Here is a 20,925-nt window from a genome sequence, read left to right as displayed (position 1 = left end):
AAAAGTAACGTTACTTGCTAACATGCACCATTTTACATTTACGGAGGGGAAAGAAGCCCACCAATCAACAGATTGTTTGTTTGTTTTTTAAGCTAATCATGTTCAACTGTGTTGAATAAACAGGTGAGACCACCTGATGATAAAGAGTCAGGTTTCACTATATTTATTCATCCTTTTCTTATATTTCAAATTGATTTTTTTTTGTCAGGGTTGTCAATTAAGCTAATCAAAGACATTCTCCGGTTGACGTCAACGTCAAAAGTTAAGCTAATTAATATCAAATACAAGCCAGCAGGCCGTTTGACAACACTCACCTCTGTTTTGAAGACATTTCCCAATTCCTCAAAGACTTTGACTTGACTTAAGACTACTGTACTATAACGAAATATATCCTGTTGGCTGCACAAAAATGACTTTTAAACAAGTTTCCCGCGTTACGAATTCGTGATTGCAAACCTAGTTTCGTAACCGGAAGTGACGTACATTATTACTCGTCCAATTGGAGCATCTCCATATTTGCAACTTTAATGCAACGCTTTACCTGTAGCTCTCTAGCATTTTAATGTTCTGGTTAGTTTATCTATCAAATTCCATTATTTTACATTTTCAAATATAATTATATGTTCCTATTTTTTTGTAATTAACAAAAAAAAGCAAAGAGATAGGTCACTTTAGCTACCTGCTTTGGCTCGACTAGAGGGTAGCAACATGTGAAATGTTAAAAAATCTTTTCTTTTTTTTTATTGTGCAGCAGACAGGCAATTTTCATTTCAGTTGAGTAGAGGAGTCTCCTAGGAATCTTGAAATATCTTCAAAACAGCTGTAAGTGCTGTTGAAAGACTTGTAGGAGTTTTTCAAAGTTTGGCTTGTTTGAGTTCTTTCAGAAAAATAGCACCGAGCTGTCACTTCTAGTAATCATCAGTGCAAAAGTCCCAAAATATGATGACTGATGAGAGGCACAAACTAAGGCTGCATGGACGCCTACTGCAAAGGGTCTCTGGATTCCACTTTTTTGACAAGATTTTTAAAATTCTTTACCCATAATAAGTACAGTACATCCTAATACTTAGTGTGATTGATTCATTTTGCATTTGATTCATTAAGCTTGTGAGATTGCAAAGCTTCACACTGATTCCACTTCTAAAGCTGACAACAGCTAGTAAATTGTATCTTCTCAACACTTTAGCTCAGAAAGTGCTACCAAGATAGACTCATACTTAATCGAGTTTAGAGAAATTCTTACAAATACCAATTTTGGTCAAATATGGAACATACTGAGTCTTGACGTACAGTATGAGCAAAAATAATACTGACTAATGATAACAAGTCAATGAAAATTATCTCAACTCAAGCTTTTAAATGTATCACACGACCTTGGCTGTGGATGTGGATGAGTTTGCTCAGTTGTCATGGAGACGGATCTGATGATATGCAAGCTCTGTAGCGGCTACGACATATACAAACATATTACACAGTCTCCATCAGTGGATAGAGTTTGCACGAAGGTGGATCTTAAATTATAACAGCTGCTGAGCTTGCATGTCATCAGATCCGTCTCCATGACAACTGTAGCAAACTCTATCCGCTGATGAAGACTCCATAATATGTTTGAAAGCTCTGAAAAAAGTAAAGTAAGAGGACAGGATTGTTGTCAAACTACTTCCCAGGTCAAGAATGAACTTTCAAGCTAAATTTAAAGTTCATGTTTGCTCAAATTTAATGCTCTGACATAACTGGTACCTAAAATTCCTGACAGTATATCATGCTTTGAAGTAGCCCATGACTTGAGATGTGTGCTCAGGAAGTTTAGAAAAGTGTGCTTACATAATGTTTGCATAAGCAAGATAAAAGGTGAAACACAGTGTTTTCAAGGGATTAAATAAGATAGATGGGGCTGTGAGTTGGCCATTACTGAAGAGCCTGCACAGCACTATTCGACTAATGCACCTTCAAGCAGGAATGAGAAAACAAAGGTCTGATCGGTTTTAATTTTGGTCTTTAATTGCAAGTTACCCCCACCCCCTAAACACCATCCAAACGCTTCTGCTGGTCCTTGGAGACCACGTGGGTTATTGTCATTCTGTTGTCCAAAAGTTGCCTCAGGATATCCTTACAATCAATGCGTTAAACGCAGATCATCAATGTTATTGACATCCCTGACAATGTCTGATGAACTCTTGAACCTTAAGCACAGATCTTCCTCTTTCCTGTCCGCCCTCTCTCTCCTCCTCTGTTGTCGTAGCAATCATTTCAATAAAAATCCGGATGTTTTTCTTCCTTCTAGGCAAAAAAAAAGCTAACTAGAATTTCCTGTGAAAGCCTACGCCTGCACACGTAATAAGCACTTATTAGCATCTGACACAAGTAAAATCCCTGGGCTCTTTTCTTGTCATTGTCAGGTGCATATGGTAGGACGAGCTAATTTTAAGGTAATTTGCACTGCATTTGACCCCACATTCTCACTGTTGAGCCATCTCCCTTCGCAGCCCTAATTGAGTCAGACTGGTTGTCTGTAATTTACAGAACAGAAGGGGAAAAGAAGAACTGTTGAATTAGCCTTTTTATTTTGTGATCCAAGAGCATTTCCTCTGAGAGTAGGTAAATCTATGAAGCGTTTTGTGGGCTTTATCACTGACAAAAGGACAATTTGTAGTCAGAAAGAGGGTCTTTGGCTCAGCGTTTGTGTATAATGAGGCTTGAATCCCGCGTGTTCTTATGTTCCATATATGTTGCATGGCTCCTGAAAACAGGCCTACAATGAATGTAGACATTTCAGATACATTTTAGGTTATGCATTATTCACATGCTTATGCTGATTCTACCAAAATGAAATACCAACTGCTGCCTTTTTGAAACAACTTAATAGACACATCAAGTCCGTGTTTCTCAAAAGGTCGGGTTATACATGAGTCCAGTCATTGAGCTTGCATGAAGCTGCGCAGGCCAGTGACAGCCTAGTTTATCACAAGGATAGATGAGCAAGGCGATACAGTCTCACCGTTACCAACAGGCAAGGGTGAAATCAAAGCACGGACATTTTTCACTGAAAATAAATGGATTATACAGGTAAATGGCTCCTATGAAGGCCATTTTTTTGCATATACGTTGCATTCACTCTCATCACTGAAACTGCTGTTGTCCGGACGTGGTGTACTACTCCACAGTGGAAATGTCATTTGTGATGACTGTTGGCTCTTCATAATGCAACACTAGCACCACACACAGCAACTCCATCAGCTCAGTGCTGAACACACTGACATTCTGATCCTTCATCTACAAACATACAATAATTCATGAGCATGGGGAGGGAATTCTGGCACTGCATGCAAAGTTGTTTGCATGTGGATAATAAGGATGCATCCCTTAGCTGGGCTTTGTCATCAGACTGACACATAGTTTATCGGTTGGGAAGCATTTCCACAAACAGAATGTATTAGAGAACAGAAGCAATGATTTTGTGCCCTTTTCTACTCTAAATTGGCATGTGATAATGATCAGAGGAGAGATGTACTGTAAGAAAGTATTTTGCACTGTGCTCTCAAAGACAAGAGCATTAAACAGACTACTTACAGTCTGCAGTATGACAATTAGGATTTGTCGAACAATAACATAATGACTCCTGAGTTTCTCTAAAAGTGTCTGGAATAAGCCCTAAAACAGCTGACTGTCTTTAAACCATTTTCTTAGAGAAACAGACTGAAATATGTCCTCTGATCCATAACAATTTCTGCTCTTGTATTCAAAAATTAAATTCCATCCCTACCCACACTGATATTTTATTCATCAAATGAGATGCCAATGAAAAAGTCCATCTCTGTGTTCTGTTCATTCCAATACATCAAACTGCAGGCAGAGATGTATTGGCCCGTGCCAGCGTGTCCAGATTAATAATGTCACCGTGCCTGCTATTTGTTTCTTTAAGCACCGCTGCAAAGCCTTCCCTGACATTGGGAATCATGGCCTGGCAGGACGGTTGATGTCAAGCCATAAATATCAGGGATGGCTATTTGGGATGGGGCGCTTACCCTGGTGCATGATGTGAGAGATATATATGTAAGACCTGACACAGCATACTGTAGATAGGAGCCCTTTCGTAACCCTCCATGAATTCTGGGTCACCTGACAAGACACTGCGACTGATTTTGGATCACCTCATGAAGCTGTGCACTACTTGATAGTATAGTAAAAATTTCCAAACTTTGCAAGTGCTGCATGTGCACTATTTTTGCTTGCTTGTGCGCATATTTCTCCTGAAAAGAAGTGGGTCTAAAGTAGCATGTAGCTATCATCTCATCTATCTCCTCTACATAAATAGAATACAGCTAAGATCAGCCATCAGTGCAAATATTATCAGTGGAACAATAATCTCAGCACTATTGCCTTGCTGAAGTTATATTTGTCTCTTCCTTTTATAGACAAGACAAACAGCAAACTGCTGTGTGTGTATGCAGCCCTGGAGTGACCTATCTCCACCAGATTCATAATCACAACATCTTTTGTTGTGTAACAAAATATTCCCCAAGCACATTACCCAACGCTGAAAATCAGAACATTCACTTGCGAAGAGCATCGATGCAATGGCTCAGGGTTGTTATTGCCTAAACACAACAATTAGCCATACATTAGATCGGGTATATGGGCCATGTAAATGAGAGTGAATGCAATAGCAAACACACCATTAAGCTGATGGAAGAGGGGCCACAGAAAGCGTGACTCCCTCCCAAACACACCGATTAAACATGCCAGTATGCTTTCAGTGTACTAACTGTTCATATAGTGAAATTACAAGTGAAAAAGTAGAAGCTTGTTCAGCGATGACAACACTTGTTAGTGGGCTGTGGAGGTTTGTGGCTACACAGTGCCATCCGCTGGTATATTTGTGCATTACAAACCCTGAGATGTAAACGTGGCTGAATTTGAAGGCGTTTTTTTTTTTGGCTCAGCATAAAAGTCACCTTTCGGCTAATTGCACCATCATTAAAACTATTTACATTTCTGATTTACTGTGCTTAGATTTTTCCATCTGTATCACTAAAAAACCATCACCACCACTGGTTAGCAATCAGAAAAGCTGGCAAATAACCACAAAACCCTCCTTTCTCCATGTTTTTAGAGGTGACTGAAGGTCAGACTGCTCCAATATTCAACACAATCAGCGGCATTATATGTAAAGGGCAAACACTCTAAACATTAAAGAGCGATCAGGAGAAAATAAACAGAAGAGCTCTCCACCATGGTGGGAGCACAGTTGACAGATAAATGAGATAAAGTGTCTTAACTGCAGTAAATAGACATAAATTAACAGACAGACCAATCCATTAGGAAAGCTTTCAGGCTTATTTCACACTCCACATGTAAATTTGCAGCACCGGGGGAATGCCATTAAATATTTGGCATGAGTTTATTCTTTGTTCATTCCACTGTAAAAAAAAAAAAAAAAGCCAGTGTATTCAGGCTCACTTACAGAATATACTTCTGTTTCTCTATTTGATACACTGACGTCTGTTTGCATCCTCAGATTAATTCCTAAGATGTTGTTGACACACTGAAATATTTCTTACTGCAAAATCTGCTTTGAGATAAAGGGAGATAGACACAATGATAAGAAAGTATAAGATGGAACTTTATCAATCTTAAAGTAAAATTCTTGTGCCAACGATGCTCGGCATACATAGTGAAATGAAAATCAACATATGTACAATTTAATGCAGCCTCAAAAGTGACCATAAAGCTGAATCAAGTCTTTTCTGATGCAGTCCCCATAGATATGATTTATTTATTGAAGGACTGTCGTACAGGGTTGCATTTAAGTATACTGCACAGATGTGGCTTTCCTTTTTGTCCTCTTGGTACAGTGTTCCTTAAAACCACAGCCAGCTCAATCTGGACTTTAAAACATAACAACTTGAAACTGGAAATATTCAAGACATTGAAGAGGTACTCCAGTGATTTAGTATTGCATTTCCAAAACGCTGCAGGACTAACAAGTAACAGATTAACAAGTCTATTGCCATGCTAGCAGCTCTGTTATGTCGTACTTGTGCACAGAGGTGCTAAATGCTTACATATCTTAGTTTAATGTTTTAATTAGCACTAAACATGAACTACAGTTAAGGCTGATATGAAGTAGTTTTGCAGGTGTATTGGACAAATTGAGTTTTAACTGATGACGGTGCTAGATAAGTTAAGAGAAAGAAAATGCATTTTTCTTTAAAAGATATTTAAGGGATCATCAAAGTGAAAATATTTCATCCTGACGGGGACATGAACGTCTGTACCAAATACCAGGGCAATCCATCCAACAGTTGTTGAGACTTTTCACTCCAAACCAGAAATGTGAACCTCAAAGTCAGATACATCATCTGGGAACCTTGAATGTGTTAACAAAATTTTGTCTCAATCCGTCATGTAGATGTAGGAATATTTCACAGGATAAATGAAAACCTTCAACTGCTTCAACTGCTGCAGAGGATAAGTCAGGCTTTATTCTCTGGGGAAAATGTATTTCTCTACAAAATTCAATCTTAATCAATCCAATAATCTTTGAGATTTTTGAGACAGACTGACATTGCCGTCTTTACAGCCATGTCACTAGAATGATGCGACTTGACAGCATCTTTCATTTGATACCCCTGCTTACATGCCTCCTTCTTGCAAAGCCCACATTTCAAGTTTGCAGGCTTTCTGCTAAAATGTTAAATCCCAAACCCAAACTGAGATTACCCTGAGATTAGCCTTTATAGAGCTCCTTCCAGAGCCACAGAGGACATTGTACAACTGTTTTCTCGGGCTGTGTAGCACCCCTCGTAATGAGTAAATTAAACTTAGTGTGTAAAATTGGTGCAGTGGCCCTTTAATATGTGATATTATCCAGCTTGAAAATACAACACACCAAAGCACAAGTGATGGTATTTGAGGACTTATTAAGCACTTAATTTGGTATATACAGTATGGTGGTGCAATAAGTTATGAACCAGAGAATCTACTCTGAAGTCAGACTGACACACATCGTTTTGATTATTTCACTTTTTCTTCTTAATCTTGAATACACAGGACCAAGACTTCTCTGACAAACACAACTTGCTTGCTTGTAATGTTGGTGATCTGGGAATTAAAGCATATTTCACTGTTTACTTACTGTTAATTTCTCTGGATGAGTATCAAGCTTAATGCCTAAAAATGCAAATATAAAGCCAACAACAATTCTAGTAATTGGAGTCTCAAATTAGACTCTTCAGATGTAAAATTAATTTGGCCACCCAGAGGGTCTGCTAGAAAATGATAGAATGCAACAACTGCCAACAATTAAAATGAGTGATTATAAATAGAGCATATCCATTCCAAAAAATATTACAGAGTGAATGTGGTTGTCAAGCCAAGCTGGTTAAGGAGCACACAAGTCATTGTGATTTTTCCATTTCACTGAAATAGACCAAACTATCTCTGCCAGAGCAGCCGCAGCTTTCTCTCTGGATATCTTACTCTCTCCATGCCAAGCTGAGTAATGCCATTACATTTTAACAAGGCAGACAGTTCATTCTGAGTTTGTTAGACTCAACAAAGTATCCAACTAGAAAATGTGCTGCAGATATATATAAATCCATCGTGCCTTAACGTTTCGCTTTCGGTACTCGTTCTGTAGCGTCTATTTCCAGAATGCTGAATGAGAGCTGATTTTATTTTAATTATATTGTGCAGCACTCTCCCTTCTGGACAAAAAAAGTTATTGCAGGTTCTAAAAACTCTCTTGATCATGCAGGGAAGTTCTGCTTGTGTTTGAGCTCAGAAGGATTCAATGTCCTGCTACAGGACACTTCAACAGCAGAAGTACTTACAGAAAGTACAATTTTAAGGGACAGTGTGTTCTCTACTTTAGTATTTCCATTTTATACTTCTTTTTATCTCTAAACCACTATGTTTCACAGAGAAAAAATGTACTCTTTATTAATTACTAGTTGCAGATTAAGATCCCCAAGAATGAAACATTTCTAGACAGTAAATTACACCGTATAAAGTATAATTAGTTTCACTGTGCAGCCTCGTTATTTGTCAGCTATACTTAGTACTTTGCAGATTCAGATTTTACATATAAAACATGTGATGAACAAATAAAATATGATGCATTGCTAGAGATCAAACTAGATAGCAGTCATATAGCTAAAATTAGCTGCACCTCAACCAGCTACCCTAAAATCCTACTTACACATGAACACATCAACAGTGAATCCAATATTATGACTTAAACTTAAAACTATATTTTGCTGATCATATACTTTTGCCTTTGTAAATTTTTAAATGTAGAACTAAAATTGTGTGTTTTTACTTGAATATATGTGTGACATGCATTAAGTCTCTTGTATTCATAGTAAGTTACATTTCTTTTTTTTTCCCATCAAACAAAACGTCAAAATCTTCCAGAAATCATGAGACACAGACACAGTATTGCTATAAAGTAAAACTTTAATTTTGGTATATAGTTTCTGACGTAGTTTCATCTCTGATTGTTAGTTTGACTGGTCAGTACAGGAATGGAATGCTGAAAGCTAAAGATTAATCAACAAGAAAGTGCACACTTGTTATCTTTCAGATTCTGATTTGTACATTATAATCCTACATTTCTAATACGTTGGTTTTTTTTTGTATTTTTGTTTACATTTTTTAAATATATCTCCATTTATGTGTATATAAAATAAAAAAACTCCTTAACTCCTAATTATTGCAAAATTCAAATTTGCAAACTGCAAATAATTGACTGACACATAAATCCAACAAGCACATTATGATAAACACAAAATATGAATAAAAGGGAAACATAATCCACTCTATCGTCAAGTCATAGCATGACATTCACTGGGATTTAAAACCCCAGTTTCTCTGCTTCAGGACACCGACTAAAAACACTAAACTCATCTCCGTTTATAAGGCCCATCATAAAGTACATTCCTTTTCCCCAATGGCGTGTCACCTGATAACCATGCACAATGGTGTACACTACATTAAAGCCACTTATTGCTCTCTCTAACATAGGTGTTTTGAGATAAAGGTACTGCTTTGTTAAAGTGCTTGGTGTGTGTGGTGTAAGATGGTGGAGTACAAGAGAAGCCGGATTAGGAAAATTGAAGGACAATGAGGTAAAAGAGGGAGAAGAACAGTCTTTGGATGGTGGAGTTATGACACTACAGGGTCATTATGTCAATGACGTGCATGCGTGCATCATACTGTAGGTGACTACCGCCTTTATAATTGATAGTACTTATCTAAGGTTAATCTACAATGTTATACTTGCACTGCCAGGCTGGTCAAATGTTACAGTACTTAAAACCTCAGTGTTTTTGCATGTTTCATCTCATGTATTAACCAGTTTAGTGCTAACAGTTCGTCAAAGCATACTGAAAGATTTTTTAGACGTTTTTCCCACCCATTGTTGCATGGTATTGCAGTTGATGGGAAAAATCTGCAAGTATAGCTGACGTAAAAGTCGACCTGATGCTTACAGTGATGGATTACTGAAGCAAGTTAAAAGTCTTTACAAGATTATGCTGTAAAGAATGAAAGGAGAGGAATAATTCCCCCGGATACATGGGGAAAAACACCTAAAACATGCAAAAACCCAAGAGTGGCATTAAGGTGAAGTCACTTGTCAGCATGCATAGCTGATTGTAATTGATGCATTCACTTTCCTTTGCAAGGCTGAACAATCTAACTTTAGGAGCACTGATTTTGAGAATAAGACTGTACTGCTTATATAGCTCAAAAATATTTTTATAGCTGCAAATTCAGCCTGTTTCTGCTCTGAGAAGCAAGAGCCTGAACTCAACAGTTTAAAGTATGGATGACAAATGCATTTGGAGTGCTGTTACAGGTAAACATGAGATGGAAAAACCCACAGTGACGAAATTCTGTAAAGCACATGGAGCGATAGAACGCAAGTGAATCCAGATAAAGTACTTACAGTACGATAAAAGCAAGGGACTTACAGTAGATATCCCCGTAAAGCCAATAAAATGACTAAATCTTTGTACAATAAACCAATCAAATAAGTAAAGCACATGAAGTGTTTTAAAGCCTAGAACAAAAACCACAAAGCTCTAGTGAATGCTGGTGAGGCGACAGTTGACATTGTAGTTCAGTTCAACACATTCAAAGAAGACAAACGCTTAAAACAATTCACCGCTGTAGAAAAACATCCAAGCATTCATGTTGTAAAATGAGCAAAAAAGACCCAGGCGATTGTAAAAGTAAAGGCCAGTGTGCACAGAGTAAAAACAAAGGCAAAAAATGATGCGTGTATGACATTATAACATATGAATACAATAAAATAGGTTCTTCTATAGGCTGTATGGCTTCAGATAAACATTTTCTGCACCAAACATTTCCCTCCGAGGAGTGTGAGAATGTTTGCCCCCCCAAAAAAAGATGCATTTGGTATGAATATAGTGTTTCTTTTCTTGTCTTTGAGAAATAAATAGTCTTTGGAATAACGTGTAAGTGGAGTAATCATGGATATGATGTCTGTTGTTTCAAGACGTTCTTTTAAATCTAAATTTGTATGCTTGATTACATCCCCATGTAATGTCAACTCATTTATCCATCTGATATGAAAAATACGACGTCCGTGCAGAGTATGCATATCCACACAGTCACACATATTCAAGTGGGAGAATATTTAGAAATGCGTTACTTTCTGCAGCCTTCCTGACTCCTATTTAAATGTGTCCACAGTGCAGTTGAGAGTTAAGAGAACTGCCTTTGAATTGATGCTAAATCATTTGGGGAGGGATGATAGAGGAAAAAGCCTGAAGAAAATTCACAGATGGAGAGAAACCATTCTCAGGGTCTTCTCTTTATACACTATTTTAGCACCTCGTAAAGGTAATACTCCACATAAATATCACTGTCCTTTAAGCAACGATAAAAGCAGAATTTGAGGACGGGGGGAAGGTACTGCATGTCATTTGGCTGATCAATCAGGGTTTTAAACAACCCTTCTATCTCTGACCCCATCCTTGTTGACATTTTCAGCACAGTCGCTCCTTCCGACACCGTCACATGCGCTGACATTTAGGAGAGTAAATTCAATTTGGCCAAGACAGGAAAATGAGATACTTCAAGGTTTGACCCTTCCATATCTCTGCTATAATCATCCTTTTAGAAATTGGGAAGCAGGAAGAAGTCCATGCATGCACTGACAAAAAAAACAAGCCTGTCAAGTTTGTCTGCTCCTTCCCCCTCATCTGTAACGTGAGCTTTCTGCACGTAAAGCGATACCTTAAAGAGGATCAGGAAGGATACAGTCGTCACTAACACCTAGAAAACAGCCAGAAAAACTGGAACAGTGCCTCACTCAACCTACTTAATAGAAGAGAAGGAAGCCATAGCAGATCCTTAAGATGACCTGTATGGAGAAACTTCTCTTTTTTGTAGTGAAGAGAGTGAGAACAGACTCGGGTGAGAGGAACACTCATGGGTTACCATCTAATTGTTAGTGGCACTTGTTTTGAACGTGGAAAAGACTACATCACAACAACACGGTGTGTGTTTCTTTGAGTGGATGTGAATCAGTAAAATCATCAACTTATATGATTTATGTTAAATTCCGATTCACTGAGCAGTTGTGTAAAAAAACACGTGCAATGTATTTTACACTGGCTATTATACACACTGTACAACCATATACAGTACAGTAGAGAATGACTTTTAGTATCAATAAAACACTAGACTACGTTTTCGTGCCTGCTGATACGTTTCACTCTCACTCGGATGTGCAAAACTATAACAAATTTGATTTTTTTTTTTTTTTTTAAATGATCATTTATCTTAATGCCCATGTTTGATTTTAGCTTAAACCTCAGCATGTTTACAAGATTATAAGATTTCGGTTTTAAAGGGTATTAATAAATATAGCATATTATCATTAATTTACATATTTTACACATATTTTATACCATACTGCATAGAATTACTCTTTTTTTTTTTCCATGACATGCCTACACTCATGGGTTAAGATGTGTGGATGAATTCTCATACAAATTAATCTTCAATTGTCGTGTCCCTTCATATGCTGAGTAATAGTGATGTAGGGCACAAATCCTTCTCATAACGGCCTGTCGAAAAAGAAAAAAAACAAACTATAGAATGAAAAAAGGTATGTATAAGATTATTTAGATGTGATAAATTCAGCTCATGTGGTCTATAAGTTTAAAAGAAAAGAATGTCAGATGGGCACTTGTTCATTACATCATCATTAAGACAGAAATCTACTCAACGACTCAGCTCCTACTTGAGTGAGTTTTAAAGGGTGTTCTAAATTGAGGTAAAACAACTAAACATCTAGACAGAAATGCAACAATGACAACGTGTGATTTAACTTTAGAAGACTGGGATGGGGGGGAATCAAGCATGATCACTGACATCAAAACATCTGTGCTGCATCAGCTTGTCTCTCAGTCTTCCCAGCCGCTTCGACTTTGCTCCACGTTTGTCCGTCTGTGACTGTGAAAACTCCTTTGTACAACAGTGAAGAATTCCACAGAACTCCTTCCGCAGCCATAGGACGAGGCTGCAGGTCCGTAAAGCATGAAATTAAAGAACTGTGGTTCTTTTACACAGTGCTTTTGCACAGTGACTAAATGCATCCAGCTTTAAACTACATCCAACGAACACTTGGAACGAACCAACTGGCATCTGATGACAAACAGATGTTAGTACCCCTGAAATTAAAATGTGGTGGAGATAAAAATGCACCGAGTGAAAAGATTCGACATAAAATAAGGCAAACATATTTCCAACGAGCTACGCTACTCTATATCCAGCAACTTCAAGACAGAATGAAAATGTATATGTTCTTAATATTAACAGTTCAATCAGATATTGGCTTAAAACGAACAACTAAAACTTAAGTGCTATGTCTGAAAGTGAGAACTGGATTGAAGTAGTTTGCTTTGTTGATTACATTTAGGAGTAGAGACCCAGCATATCTCAGAGAATGTAGCTATGAAGACAGAAAAAGTTGTAAAAACATCAATAAACATAAAGTCAACGACTATGCAATCATTAAGAAAGAAGAACACAGTCTGACACTCAAGTAAGAATGACGTCGTTTGACAGTATAACAGTTCAAACCTTTGGTAATGCATAGTTCTTTCCTGAATGTCTCAAACTATTAACCATAAACTCTGGTCCCTCAGATAGCAGTCACTGCTGTTCCATTACTGTCTAAAAAAATAAAGAGCAATGACAATAACAAACTAATGGCTCTTTCTTTTTCTTCTCAGAGAATTTCCTTATGCTTTTTGTTTCTGGTTCCAAAAGCATCAGCAGTTTTGGTTTGTTTGGTTTCTCGACCAAAGAGATAATTTGGAGCGGAGCAGTAATGCAGCCCTCTCCTTCCGACCAGTGAAGGTAGGTGGGCGTGCAACCTGACTCCTCCGCATCCGCCGTATTAGGGCAGGAAGGGTTCGTCCTCTTCCTCGTCTGCGCTGGGACCAGGGTCGCTCAGGCACCTCATCAGCTTCTGCTGTTCTCTTGCTCCGTCTGCTTCGCCCGGCTTATTAGACCCGCTTTGCCCCCCGGGAGGCTTCATCATCAGGCCCTGGTCCTCCTCCTGCTGCTGACTGGCCCGTCTGAACTCATCCATCATGTTGACAGAGTCTGGAGACTGAGGAGAAGCCAGGTCTACCTGTATGCGGGGTACGCTGTCTGACGATGGCTTCACGCTGTAGGCTTGAGGATCTACGAGCAGAATAAGGGTATGAAATCAGGGAATACACTTGATGTCATATCCCATTTAAAAAGGGGGAACAGTCATTCCGTTAGTGTGCACAAACATACGATGTACAATACAAGGAGAAGAGAACAAATATACAACAAATATTAAGGTCAACCAATATACGATCACAGCACAAACTCAACAACAGCAGGCTTGAAGACCTTTTAAATCATTTAAGAAGATTACAACAACAACAAAAAAATGCAACGCAAGTCACAACGATCTTAATACAACACATGCTGGAATAATTCCACTTTCAGTTGGAACTGAAAAACACAAGCTGAGACTCCCACATATAACATGCTGCACTGAAATATAAAAAACAGCAGGACTTCTGTTCTTTGGCTACAATAAACCGTCTGACTCTGGCCTTGTCAATCATGTCATGAGTCGCCCTCATTAGTAATGAAAAATTAATGAATGTAAACAAGCAACATAACTGAAGCATGCATGTTAGGATTGTTGTTGGCGGTCACTTGTGTTATTACAACTCAAAAGGAATCTTCTCTACACTCACTACATACCTGGACAGATTTTGTCCTCTTTCTGCTGTTGAGCAGGTTTGAAATCAGTATCTCTGCCTAAAATGAAACCACACACTGGTTTACATGCCGGCTGACACATGCAAACATATTTCCATGAATGGGGAAATATCTGTGTGCGACATTGCTGCAGCTGTGAACAGTGGCAGTGTTTATTGTTTTGTGAATGCGGTCTTGAGCCTAACAAAATACAATGGGTGATCCCTGTGGGTCCCATCAGTGGCATTGTATATTTCTCTTATTGTTTCATGCGGCACCTTACAGTAAAAATGGTGGCAGCTATCAAGTGTTTGCGTTTGGCTGTGGCCAAGATGGATGCATTTACCTGAGGCCAGTCTGGCTCTGCACATGGTCGGGGAGTCAGGAGGAGCAGCGGGCACCGTCAGGTAGTTATTCATCTCTTTTATCTAGGAAAACACATTGTGTGTTTATTTAGCCTTCTGCATGTAATTAAAATGTCGACAGAAATGACAGAATGACAGAAAAGTCACAAGAAATACAGTCTCATTTAAATGTTTGGGAAGTACAGCAGTACATTCAGAGATTCACTATTAATCAATATCTTAGAGAAACTTTATTAAAATTATGTATTGGTTTCTTAGAAATCCTCTTGAGTCTACAGTAGCTTCTAGCACATTCACTTTACCCGAACCCAGAGTCTATTTTCATTATGTAGTATCAGGCTGATGAAATGGAAGTTGGTGGTGGCGCCACTCAACTGTGCCAATAAATCAGGCCCCATTTGTGTTGAGAAAATTAATTTAAGCTACTAAAGGTGGACTCTAATTAGAACACAAATCATAGTTTTGGCTGAGTCATTTAACTGTTGGTGGCCCAATATGAAATAAGAATGGCTGCTATGTGTTTATCTGTTAGAGTTATCACTGGCTACTTGCTGTAATACAGCTTCTGTAGCAGAATATATTATTCTATGCTACATGAAGTATATTACAAAGTATTTCTAACTTCTTTAGCAATGACTAACTCCTGTTGTGACCTAGGGCAGGGTGATATGATGATATATATATAATGTGACAACAGAAAAATGTCGATATGACGCTCTTCCTTTTTTCTTTGTGTCACAATCACATTCTTTACAGCAATATTTCTCATCATTTGGAGTCTGTCCATCTTTTGCACGGATTAAATTAATAAATTACTCTTCTTCTTGGCTTTTTACTCACAAAGCTTTTATTGCATTTAGAGTAACGTAACAAGTTTAATTGTTGTCAATTTGAGTACTTCCTGGTTCACCGTCTCTCCTCTGCTGCGCTGTGTGCAGCACACACAGGAAGGGCTTAGCCCCGCCCTCGCTGAACCACAGAGAGCAGAGGAGAATAGTGCCACCATAAATGACAGAAAACTCAATAGAGACTATGTTTATTTATGTTATTTACCTTATTTATGTCTACTCATTTAATTTCAGCTAGTGTGAGAGTCTCTGCTGCTTTTTGCTGTCATTTATGGTTGTGCTACTCTGCTCTCTGTGGTTCAGCAAGGGCGGGGCTTGGCCCTCCATGTGTGTGCTGCACACAGCACAACAGAGGAGAGACAGTGAACCAGGTGAAGTACTTCAGTTGACGACAATTACACTCGTTACATTACTCAAAGTGCAATAAAAGTTGTGTGAGTAAAAAGCCAAGAAGAGTAATTTATTACTGTAATCCGCGCAAAAGATGGACAAAGACAAACAGGGAGCTCTCACCTAAAAGCTGGGCTACTTCTGTCGCATGGACGTGCTTTGGGTATGAAAAGTCACGGATCAGAAACTTTTTATTCCTTGAATTCACAGAAAATGTGCTATATTGTGATATGTATTGTTATCTGGATATGAAGTGACCTATATGGGGACATGAGATTTTGGTGACCGGGTATCATTAACATTCAACAAAGCAGACAGCTGGCTCAGACTGAGACTGATAATCATACCTTTTTCTCCAACTCAATCATCTTTTGCTTCTTCATAAGGAAGTCACCGAAGCCATCCTCGTATGGATCAGCCACCAGAGTGTGTCTGTTGTAGGAGCGCAGCTGAGAGAGGAGAGACATTTCAAAAAGTCAATTTAGTAGTTAACAAATAAAAGTTAAGGCATAAAAATGTTTTGATACTGATTGGTTTGGTTGTACAGATGCATTTGGACTACTACAACCTCACAGTACATGGCTCATTCACTCAGGCTATGGGGACCAAAAGGGAACAATACTCTTTATCAGTATAAATCAATCAAATGTGCTTTCTTGTGTCCATTCAAATTAAAATTCAGTATTAGTTAATGAATAAGTAGAGCTATTAATTTAGTGCTACTTGTGAACTAGTGCCAATCAATATGATATAAGCTCATGTAAGAGCAGTGATATGCTCTTAATGTGATACATGTTAATAAAGCTTTAGCTAATCCAAACAAGAAAATTATGTGTAATAATTGTCATCATCATTCATATAGCAGTAGTGTTACCCTCTGTCGTGTCCTCTGAAGGTTACTCCTGAGGATCTTCCTGATTTCCTCTTCTCTGCCTTTAGGCAGCTGTGGTAGAACTCTTTCTGCAGGCTTGGCAGGAGGAGGCTTCTTGGGCTGGATGTTCCTAGGGAATACACAGGAAAAAACAATCAAGAGTTTGTGTACTGCAGACCAGTGGAAACAGCTTAGAGGTACTGTGCGTGTACTGTATCAGAACCATCAGAAGTCTATCTGATGGCCTTTTGTGAAAACACACAATTATATATTATGCGGACAAACAAACTACTCCAAGTGACAGCTTGTCATTCAACAGCAAACTGATTTAGTACAGAGACCAGGAAAAATAATTTACCTAGAAATGTTAGAGCTCAAATTTGGTAGTGGATACTCATTATCAACAAAGTAAGTTTTATTATACTTCTTTCTGGCACTGCTGCATGAATTTGTCTGACAGGTCTGTCCTTGGGTTGAGAGAGGCAGAGTGAAAAGACAAAATGTAAGTTCTATTGTGAGCAAAGAAATTCTGAACATAAACTGTCTCAAGCTTTTACTTACATGTAGTGAAAAATGACTGATGCACCTACACTGGATATCAAGACTGATCAAGGCTTAATTTATTAATTTATCACTGATTACTCAGTACTATAGGTGTGAAATTAATGAGGCCTGTGCAGCTGCTTACAGGACCTTTTTTTTTTTTTTTTTTGGAAAGATTACTGCATACTAACATGCGCATGAGCAATGATAGTAAAAGACATGTTGCATCAGGGAGAAAACATACCTATATATATATATATATACCTATATCATTCGTATTTAATATCACATGACGACTGCAAGTGTAGGTAACATACATAGAAATATCTCCTTAACATCTAGAATCTGTCAGTACTGTTATATAATATAATGGCTGCGATTAATTCATAATACTTTCAATACGCATACTAGCATGTTGGAAACAATATGATCTGCATTTAGTGAATACAAGACATTTTAAAACTTTAAGGAATCGTATTTAGACAGTTTGGCATTTTTAGTGCTCAGTACTTACTGCATGGAAACTGTGGAGGGCACAGCAGAAGGCAGCTTGACTCCCCCTCCACTCTCCACCAGCTCAATAGCCTGTTTCATCTCCATCTTGTGGTAGAAGGCAATGAGCTGAGGTTCCTTGGAGCGTTCGCCTGCAATCAGGCACTTCTTCACATACTTTTTGTTGAAGCGGTTCAGTCTGGGAGGAGGAAAAGAGTGACAGACCAGAGAAAAGAGAGACAATCAATGATCATTTTGACAATGGATCAGTAATACTAATGATTCATTGAGTACAAATTTGAAATATTTGCAGATCCCAGTTTCTGTGCGTCAAAGATTTGCTTGATTTTCTAAATATGAAATGATTTAAAGCATTACTTCAGGCTTGTGATGAACACTTGTCATAAACCATTTATCAGTAATGAAAATAATGCAGCCCTAATCCTCAGTAACTACAAATTATAATGTCAGATCACTGTGAAATCCATACTTGTCCTTCCAGTGGTGATGTCCATAGTGTCCACAGATGTCCTCAATTCCAGTCAGTAGGTGGTCAAGGAACTGGGGATAAAAAAACAAAGAGGCAAAACTTTTAGAAAAAGGAGACTGACATAAAAACTCTAGGTTGAATCAGACTTTCAGCCCTCAGCCTTTTCTGTGGAATATTTTCACTATTCATTACACAGCCTTTGAATGCTACAAAAATATCATGAGATCAAAGCTATATCTAATGTACACACCCCTCCAGAGCCCATATTACACCTACTTTAGTACATATTTGTACCACAGTAGATTTAATTTAGAGTAATTTGATTGGTCAAAGACTCATTTCTTTTATGTTATGTTGCTTTGTTGTCTCTTTCACCAATGTATGTACAAACTATATGTATACCACTTGGAGGCAAAATGTTAACATATGCTTAAATGTTTTTTGTGGTGTATAAACGATCATTTATGATCCATAACTGTGATTATAGGCACTTGGGTACAAGACATTACTCAGCTGCATGTTGTACTTTTTGCTTCACCACTGTTCCCATTCCTCACAGTAAAAAAACACCCTCCCAGGTTACACTGCCAACATCATTATCAGCAACAGCAGGTGATGAGCTTTCAAATGGAATTCATGAGAGAAAACCAGCAGCAGCAGCAGCAGCAGCAGCAGTAGCGGCAGCCAGGTGATTGATTGGACAGTGGTTATTAACTGTGGCAGCACGCCTGCTCACACAACCAGGGAAATGTACAGATGCATTTGTTGCTCGGACTGCAGCCGACCTCGGGTTGCTCTGATGTCCTGACTAAGCCTGCAGATGACAATCTGACAAACGGTGTTGCTATGGGAACAAGTCATTAAACAGAGCCACTGAATTTACTAATGCTTTGTCAGAAGTGACTGATTTATAGGAAAAACTGCCCAGCACTGCGGGGGTGAGGGTTAAAAAGTCTAATTTTTAAAAGTTTCTCTAGAGTGTTAATGCTAGTAGATCAGTAGTGAAACAAAGACTCAATACAGCAACATATGTTCTCTACTGGTCATACTGATCCCATGTCATAGGTGTGTCTTTTTTTTTTTTTTTTTTTAAACACACTGTTTTTGTCCCCCATCTATAAAAAGCCCCTCATAGTGCAGTGAACAAATATGTGATAAATTCCTGATTTCTGACCAAAATACCTTACTTTTTTAGGGTTGTTTTGCTGTCCCTCAGCTAGCTCTGTTGACTCTAATCACTTGTGTTTTACAGCAGAGGCAAAGCCATTAGGAAAGGCTGCTCTTCTAGCCACGAGCACTGGTGACTCACCACAAAGCCCCAGAGAGGGCTCTGTGTGTACTGTGTGTGTGTTTATCTAAGCTGTATTAATAGCTTAGAAGCACTCAAGAATTGTGGACCACGGTGGTCACTCGTGGATGTGTTTGAGTTTGAGTGTGTGTGTGTTTTAAGGTATTTTTAACGAGCTGGTGAATGAGGTACTGTTATTAAATGGGGCAACAACACTGTTCTTACTGAGTTGTTTCATAATTAACAAAAATGTGTGGATTGACACTCACTACGCTGATCCAGTACACTGTTCAGTATGTGATGTAGTACCACCACACAGCCAGTAGGTGGAAGCAATAATCAAAACTTGATGGCAAACTGAATGGGTTCAGAGACTCTTTTCTGGAACAGGATGTCATATTTACATAACAGCATATCGACCGCAATGTATGATACTATTATAAAACAATTAAATATTAAATTTAAATAATTTGCATGACTGTAAAAATAACAGTATTTGCATTTCTGCTGTCTCTGTGCAGAGGAAATTACTAAATAATAGGAAGTGAAGATGCAAGGCAGTGTCTTAATGAGGCATCTTGGCGAAAGAAGATGGTGATGAATTTATCAGTATTTACTACATGTACCTCATCTATACCCCATTTTGTATAGATGACATGTTGTGGTTCAAAACATTTCAAACCATTCCGACATTTCATTCATCATCTGTATACCAAGAGGTTCTGTCATAAATATGTATAAACACTCAAAAACCATCAACTTTGGATGGTGAAAGCTGAGGATGTGTGAAGGTTAAACGGTCGTACCTGGGTGTGGATCTCCTCATTAATGGAGCGCTTGGCCTCCTGTTTCTTCTTCACTGCCAGCAGCTCAACCAGGGGTTTGATGGTCATGCCCTGCAGGAGGGGATAAGAGAAACAAAACATTATTCACTGTAAACATCTCCTGACCTTGGCTAAAGACAGAAATAGGCTCGTATCACCCACTCTATGCATGAGAATGAAAGGGTGGATTTGCATGAGCACCTTGAAACTGGTATCTCTAATGTCCTCTAATCTCTCTGAGTATGTGATGTAAAACACATAAACCAGCACTCTCTGTTCTCTGCTATTAACCACTGCTGATCAGCTTATCAGGTCACACCTGTCTTGGTTTACAATTCCGTTGAAAACAAAGCCACCATGTTTTCATTCATTGAAATCAAGCATAAGCTCACTATCGTCACACATTTCCCAGTTTGCAATGACTGATTAACAGAAACAGCAGGTTTTCACATGACCTTTCACAACAACCCCTTTACAGGGTGATAACATGTGGAAAGTTACAGTTCCCCTTTAAAATCAACATAT

At 38.4% G+C, this 20,925-nt stretch overlaps 2 protein-coding genes across 4 annotated transcripts in view; both read right to left on the bottom strand.

Moving 5' to 3' along the window:
• LOC121905377 (mannosyl-oligosaccharide 1,2-alpha-mannosidase IA) overlaps positions 1–460 on the bottom strand; it is a 198,720-nt gene extending 198,260 nt beyond the window's left edge. For both annotated transcript variants that reach the window (XM_042423589.1, XM_042423590.1), the window contains exon 1: positions 315–460. The gene's annotated coding sequence lies outside the window, so the exon portion shown is untranslated. The remainder of the gene's footprint in view (positions 1–314) is intronic.
• Positions 461–8,442: 7,982 nt separating this feature from the next.
• slc9a1a (solute carrier family 9 member A1a) overlaps positions 8,443–20,925 on the bottom strand; it is a 32,683-nt gene continuing 20,200 nt past the window's right edge. The window contains exons 6-13 of one of the 2 annotated variants that reach the window (XM_042423304.1): positions 20,383–20,472; positions 18,289–18,359; positions 17,821–17,997; positions 16,767–16,893; positions 16,240–16,341; positions 14,636–14,717; positions 14,293–14,349; positions 8,443–13,731 (exon numbers count right to left, since the gene is read on the bottom strand). In XM_042423304.1, the coding sequence (XP_042279238.1) occupies positions 13,442–13,731; positions 14,293–14,349; positions 14,636–14,717; positions 16,240–16,341; positions 16,767–16,893; positions 17,821–17,997; positions 18,289–18,359; positions 20,383–20,472 (996 nt within the window). In that variant the 3' untranslated portion in view covers positions 8,443–13,441. The remainder of the gene's footprint in view (positions 13,732–14,292; positions 14,350–14,635; positions 14,718–16,239; positions 16,342–16,766; positions 16,894–17,820; positions 17,998–18,288; positions 18,360–20,382; positions 20,473–20,925) is intronic. The other variant, XM_042423305.1, reaches the window with a different exon arrangement.

Source organism: Thunnus maccoyii, chromosome 10 (genome assembly GCF_910596095.1).
Source record: "Thunnus maccoyii chromosome 10, fThuMac1.1, whole genome shotgun sequence".
NCBI lineage: Eukaryota > Metazoa > Chordata > Actinopteri > Scombriformes > Scombridae > Thunnus > Thunnus maccoyii.
Note: the sequence above shows the minus strand (reverse complement) of the source record. Positions and strands in the feature narration are given on the sequence as shown.